At 41.4% G+C, this 6,431-nt stretch overlaps 1 protein-coding gene across 1 annotated transcript; it reads left to right on the forward strand.

The window, feature by feature from the left end:
- Positions 1 to 1,962: 1,962 nt before the first annotated feature.
- On the forward strand, positions 1,963 to 3,860 carry LOC147445293 (uncharacterized). The gene is made up of 3 exons (XM_086524565.1): positions 1,963 to 2,036; positions 2,962 to 3,430; positions 3,507 to 3,860. Exons 1-3 carry the CDS (start codon positions 1,963 to 1,965, stop codon positions 3,858 to 3,860), a joined length of 897 nt encoding a protein of 298 aa, XP_086380691.1.
- Positions 3,861 to 6,431: the final 2,571 nt, after the last annotated feature.

Raw genomic sequence — 6,431 nt, forward strand, 5'->3', positions numbered from 1 at the left:
TTCCTATCACCTACGACGGACATTGTATTATTTATTTGGTAGAGTCAGGTACCGGGCTTGTCGGTCCAATAGGAAAAGGGTAAGAGTACTCGCCGATGAGAGGCGCACTCTAATTGGAATATTCAAGGGATTAGTTGGCTAAGCATGGGCGCGCAAGTGTGAATGGGGCGAGCTCATATAAAAGTCAACTAAACCTAAAATTCACTCATTCTCTCATTTGTGCAATTGAAGAGTGCTCTTGCTCCATCTCCATCTTCTTCTTCTTCATCTCCTTGTGTGTGTGTGTGTATGCATCAGAGAGAGAGAGAGAGAGAGAGAGAGAGTGCGATCGAGCATTGCGGCGGCACGACGGCGGCGAGGCGGTTGAGCGCGGCGTAGCGGCGTCTCCCTCTTCTTTGCGGCGAGGAATCCTCCACGACAGGAAGCGTAGAGCGGTGAGTGACACACCATCGCCATCTTTGAGCTTACTAGTTTAGGCTTGTTGTGTGCTTGGAGCCATTTGTGGCTCGCACAAGGTGTATCGGCAAGTTCCTTGCATTGACACGTGCGACATACATGCACAATTTTTTTGGAAATTATGGTGATAAGGGCAAAAAGAAGATGCATTGTCATTATTGTAAAGCTAATGATCACTTGATCAAGCAGTGTCCTAAGTTGAAGGCCAAAGAGGCTAAGAGGAAAGAGAGTGGTTCCCCTGCAAATGCTGGTTCAACTACAAATTCAGCTATTGTTGAGTCTTTTGTGAAAGGAGACTATGATGCTGATGATGATGCAGAATGGGATTTTAGTGCAGAGTGTATCTATAATCCTGTTGTCCATGATGCATGCATGTCAGTCGCTACAGATTCACATGTGTGGTATTTTAACAATGGTGCTACAAAGCACATTACCTCATACCGTGATTTGTTCACCTCTCTCGAGTCTGTCCCTCGTGCATTAGGAAATTTTGGAGGTCATTTGGAGGGCCTTCTAAGAAAAATAGAATTTTGACTTATCATAACAACCATGATGATTGAAGGATAAATTGTTTTCAATTGCATTTAATAAACATCGTAGAATTGGAGGGAGTTTCCTGTACATGGAATGTATGACTAAAGGAAAACAGACGTATCCTTCCAAACCTGCTCTCTCCTTACTCTCTCATTGTTTGTGCACTGACCTCAAAGAAATCCTCCCTTTCTTGCACTGTTGCATACATGGCTTCTTCTTCCACCCCCACAAATGTCCTCCTTAAAATACCCCTCTATCATCTACACATTGACCTGAATCCCCAATATACGCCACTGTGTAAGCGAGGCAAAACTAACATCAAAGTGACATCAATCATGACAGAGAGACTCAGAGCAGAGGGAGCAAAATACTTAGATATTTGGACAAAAGGCTCACTCTATCCATTGAATTCCATGACCAATGCTTTCCCTGCATTTGCAAATCCCACTAACTTATTGACCTTTGCAAGTAATGGAGAGAATGGATTGCTTGGCTACTGTAAAGCTCTAAAAAACCAATCAGAAACTTATAAAGACATGGTGAAGCACGAAGCATATGAGATCCAGAGACTTTCTAACTTGCATTATGAGAACCAAAAGACTTTAATGCAGCACACACAAGAATCACAGGTCTTGCGAACAAAGGTACGAACATTACAAAACAAAGAGACAACGTTAGGCGCTCGTGTGTGAAAGAAGAAACTATGGAATCTTGAAACGTTGAAGGTAGGCTCTAGCGGACTTAAGAAAAGAATCCAAGCATTGAGGTGAGCATTGTAAACTATCTAATTAATTTAAACTAATCTAAGTTTTTGCTTATGTTAGTTATGCTTTCTTTGTAGAAATTCTATCTATCCAGACAAAGAAAACATAGACCCGAAGGCCAATGCAGGAAAGTAATTAAAGCCATTGATAACTAGTGGTCTTGCAAAGAATATAATGCATGGCAAAAAGTTTAAGGTTTTGTAGCGGGATGTCGTTGACAGATTCATTTCAAAGAATGCAGTGCCTACCAAGCAAATACAGGGTACATTGGACTCCCTTGGCGTTAGTAAAACAGGTTACTCAGCTATTCAAACAGTCTATCTCTTCCATGTTTGTGAAGAAGGGAATAAAGTCTAATCTTTTACCAATAGCTGCAAGTGTTTGGAGGGAAAGACTCCAGCTCAATAATGAACATACCGACTTCATTGGATGTCCATTTCATATTCAAGATATTTATAGCTCACAGAGAACTACTGTCACTTAGATGAGTACAACAATATCTTCATGGACCTGACTTTGTTGCAAACTAGAGTGGTAGAGTTCTACAATATCACATTCAAAGAGATAGTTGGCATTCTACATTTTGTTTTGAAGCTAGATGAGTGAGAGACTCTTAAAGAGAAGAAGCTAGAGCGCGTTACGATCACATTAATGAATAGACTCTTTCCAAATGTCCCACTGATGATCCTTTATACTTCAGTATTCAATCAGAAACAAACATGTGGTGGCTTGGTGCATTTCAAGTAATCTAGTTATTTCTAATTTTGCAGCTCTAGCAAGCCCTTTATTGTACCTAGATTTTAGATTTATTTTTCGTATCTCATAAGGATTAATATTGCAAGTAAAGAAAGAAGACTATGACATTTTATTTTGGGTGTTCCATCAAACCCCCTATTCTAGATATCATTGATAGGTAAATGAATCGAGGAGAGGTACTGGCTGTAGATGGGAGAGGAGACTTTCAAGTTCAATGGCATCTTGCGGGTGACCTCAAAACACTGAAGTGTATGTATAAATGTGGAATGGGTGCCATGGCAAAGTCTCCATGCTTGTATTGCATGGAGCCTACAAAGGTGATGGACCCAAAGTGGTGGAGAAAGGCTCCTACTCGTCACAATCAAGACTTTAATTGTACAATGCATGGTCTTTGTCGAATTGTAGAGAAGTTGGTATATCTGTACATTGGGTTTGCTTGGAAAATAAAAAGGTCAGCTGAACGACATGTCGCTCTAGAGGCTTTGGAACTATTTTTGTCAGATATTGGTCTACATGGGGGCAATGTGAAAATCCAGCGGGACGAAAAAAGGTCAACCAATGAGAAACATATACCCTGCAAACCATCCTTAGGTGGGGTCAAGGCACGCCATTTTCTATCTAAACCTCAAGGTATAAAAGATGTGAAGTTAACAAAGCAAGGGAGAGTATATCATTCTACCTACATTAGCAAAGGTGAGTATATGCACTGGAAAAAACTTCATTTAGCAGTGAAAGACCAAGAGCCAACAACTTGCAATGCAAAGGGTGATGTGTGGCGTTCCATTGGCACGTTATTTCAAATGTGTGAGAATGATGATTGGTCGCAAGATAATCTCAGCAAGTTTAAACAGAACCTTCAGCTACTACTAAAAAAATCCTTCAAGATAGCATGGATTGACACTCAAATCACTCATTACATGGTAAATTCAAAGCACCTCAGATAGTCAAAGAACTAAGTTTGTGTTTAAATTTCTAAATAAATTTCTTGTTTTGCAGCAGATTATTTTTAATCATTTGCCATACTTCATCCAAAAGTATGGGAATCCAGGTATATGGAACACCCAGGGCTTGGAGAAGTCTCATTACATGGCTAGAAATGCCTACTTTAGACACACACAGCATGGAGGCTCTCGAAATAAGGCAAATAGTCTAAAGGACTTATTTCAGTGGTATTATCGCAAAATCCTTCATCGCATGCAACAAGAGCAAGTATTGGCCTCTTCAGCAACCATACAGGCAATCAGACATTTGCAACTTCAAAAAAGAAAACAAGTAGATGCATTCAACAACTCAAGTGCTCTTGAAAGTCAAATAAGGTGGAGGGAGACAATGCAATATGCCAATCATTAGTGGAACAAGAGAATTAGAGTTTAGATGATCGGATGTACCACAAATGCCCGTAGAATTAAATTCAATATGTACCACAACTAAATATCATTTGGAACCTTGCCCTTGTATCTGATCATTAAATGTTTGCCATACTCTAAGAGTTTAGTAGGGTTTTCTTTCCCTAAAGATAATGCCATTGCTGTGTATCTGTAGTAATATATTGCACGGCCCCCAGTATATCCTGGCGAGTAACCAAAACATTCTCTCCCTAAAACCTTGTCGACTAGGATAACTTTGTCTGCATTTTGTGACCGCATTGGACTACCGAATGTAAAGAATGAGTATGCAAGAGAGCTACACAAGACAAGCACACACCACACAGAGATGGAAAGCTTCTTCTTCTTCTCACATAAAAGAGAGTACAAAATGACTAAGTGCTAAAACTATAAAGTAGCACATATGTACATGCGGTCACTAAGTGTGAACTCGCTAGAAGCGTACTAGGCTGGTACTATAAGTGTAGTCCAGCTGTAGAATCACTGGCAGAGATCCTCCGTGTCGGTCACCTAACGCGCCAGTGAGTAAATGTCGTAAGCGGCCAAGACCCGTAGTGGATGACAGCTCAAGATGTAGAGCTCGACATCTCAACACTCCCCCTCGAGCTCTGCATTTCGCAGAGTCCAAGCATAGTCCGGAAACGTCGAAGCTTCTCATCTCCGAGGGCCTTGGTAAAGATATCCGCTATCTGCTCCTCTGTGCTGACGTAGACCAAGTCGATGTCGCCCGCCAACACTTGCTCTCGAACGTAGTGGTAATACTCAGCTCTTCTTACAGCATCTGATGGAAATGCACTGAGTGACTGGATTATAGACTCAGGGGCATCACTTCATGTGTCTCCAAACAAGGAGTGGTTTACCTCTTATGTGACCACTAAAGATCATGTTAGGCTAGGAAATGGGCATACATGTGAGATCTTAGGTGTTGGAGATTTTCAATTGAAGTTTCAGAATGGCTCTTCTTTCACGCTGAAGAATGTGAGACATGTTCCCGCAATTACAAAGAGCTTGATCAGCACAGGTTTACTTGATGATGCTGGCTACGTCACCACTTTTGGACAGAACATGTGGAAGATATCCAAGGGTTCTATGACAGTAGCACATGGAGTAAAGTCTGGAGGACTTTACATTATTTATGTATCAAATGTCTCTAAAAATGTAATCAATGTAACCGAGCAGCCGAACGTTTCTTTGTGGCATAGCCGGTTAGGACATATGTCCAAGAAGGGAATGGAAATCTTGTCTCGTTCTGGTTATTTGCCTGGCTTTTCATTTAATGATTTTGAATTCTGTGAACATTGTATGTATGGTAAGCAAACACGGCAGCCACATAAGCATAGAAGCAGTAGAAGAGATACACAGTTGGCACTTGTTCATAGTGATTTGTGTGGACCTATGCCTAACCTATCTCTAGGGGGAGCTTCTTACTTTATGACATTTATAGATGATTACTCGAGGAAAGTATGGGTTTACTTTCTCAAGCACAAGGATGAAGCGTTTAGTGTTTTCAAAACGTTTGTGACACTTGTGGAGAATCAGAGTGGCAAGAAGCTTAAATGCTAACGCACTGACAATGGTAGAGAGTATGTTTCAAAGGCCTTTCAGGACTTTTGTGAGTCAAAAGGTATAAAACGTGAACTTACTGCTCCTTACAATCCTCCTCAAAATGGTGTTGCTGAGAGGATGAATAGGACCATACAAGAAAAGGTCAGAAGTATGTTGTCTAATGCACAGCTGCCAAATGGGTTTTGGGCTGAAGCTGTATCAACAGCTGTTCATCTTGTAAATAGATCTCCTAGCAAGGTTTTGCAGAAGGATTCAGTGCCAGAGATGGTATGGTCAGGCAAAATGCCCTCATACAAGCATCTCAGAGTCTTTGGCTGTGAGGCATATACTCACGTTCCAAAGGAATTTAGGAACAAACTTGAGCCAAAGAGTAGAAAGTGCATCTTTCTAGGCTATGGTAACTCTGGTGAGATGGGGTACAGACTTTGGGATCCCGAATCCAGAAAGGTTGTCCGCAGCAATGATGTTCACTTTAATGAATCCAAATATCATTCTAAACCAGAGAGGTTTGAGGAGATTAGAAGAGTTGTCTTCCAAGAAGATGGACCTGTACGTGCAAGACAAAATGTCAGGGCTCAAGAGGAGCAAGGACAGGATAGAGTGGAACCACAGGTTGTGGCTGAGCCTGAGCCACCTATTGTGCGTCGATCTGGACGTATCACGCGACCTCCTGATAGGTTTGTTCCATCTATGAACTATGTCATGTTTCTGATTGCAATGAGCCTTCATGTTACAAGGAAGCAGTGCAAATGAAGGACTCCAGGAATTGGCAATTGGCCATGCAGTCAGAGATGACAGCTCTGCATAAAAACAAGACATGGAAGCTAGTTAAATTACCACAGGGCAAAAAGGCTCTACCTTGTAAATGGGTTTACAGGTATAAGATCACCGCTCATGATAGTCAGCCAAAGTACAAAGCAAGGCTTGTTGCCAAGGGCTTTAAGCAAGAACAAGGCATTGACTTTGATGA

Source organism: Adiantum capillus-veneris, chromosome 12, assembly GCF_014529385.1.
Source record: "Adiantum capillus-veneris isolate H3 chromosome 12, ASM1452938v2, whole genome shotgun sequence".
Classification (NCBI taxonomy): domain Eukaryota; kingdom Viridiplantae; phylum Streptophyta; class Polypodiopsida; order Polypodiales; family Pteridaceae; genus Adiantum; species Adiantum capillus-veneris.

Excerpts from the sequence above, each read along its gene's own strand:
- LOC147445293 (XM_086524565.1), top strand. The coding sequence starts at position 1,963 with ATGTCGTTGACAGATTCATTTCAAAGAATGCAGTGCCTACCAAGCAAA. Across the intron at positions 2,037-2,961 it reads GTACATTGGACTCCCTTGGC|GTCAGCTGAACGACATGTCG; the intron begins GTTAGTAAAACA and ends GAAAATAAAAAG. Across the intron at positions 3,431-3,506 it reads CTCAAATCACTCATTACATG|CAGATTATTTTTAATCATTT; the intron begins GTAAATTCAAAG and ends CTTGTTTTGCAG.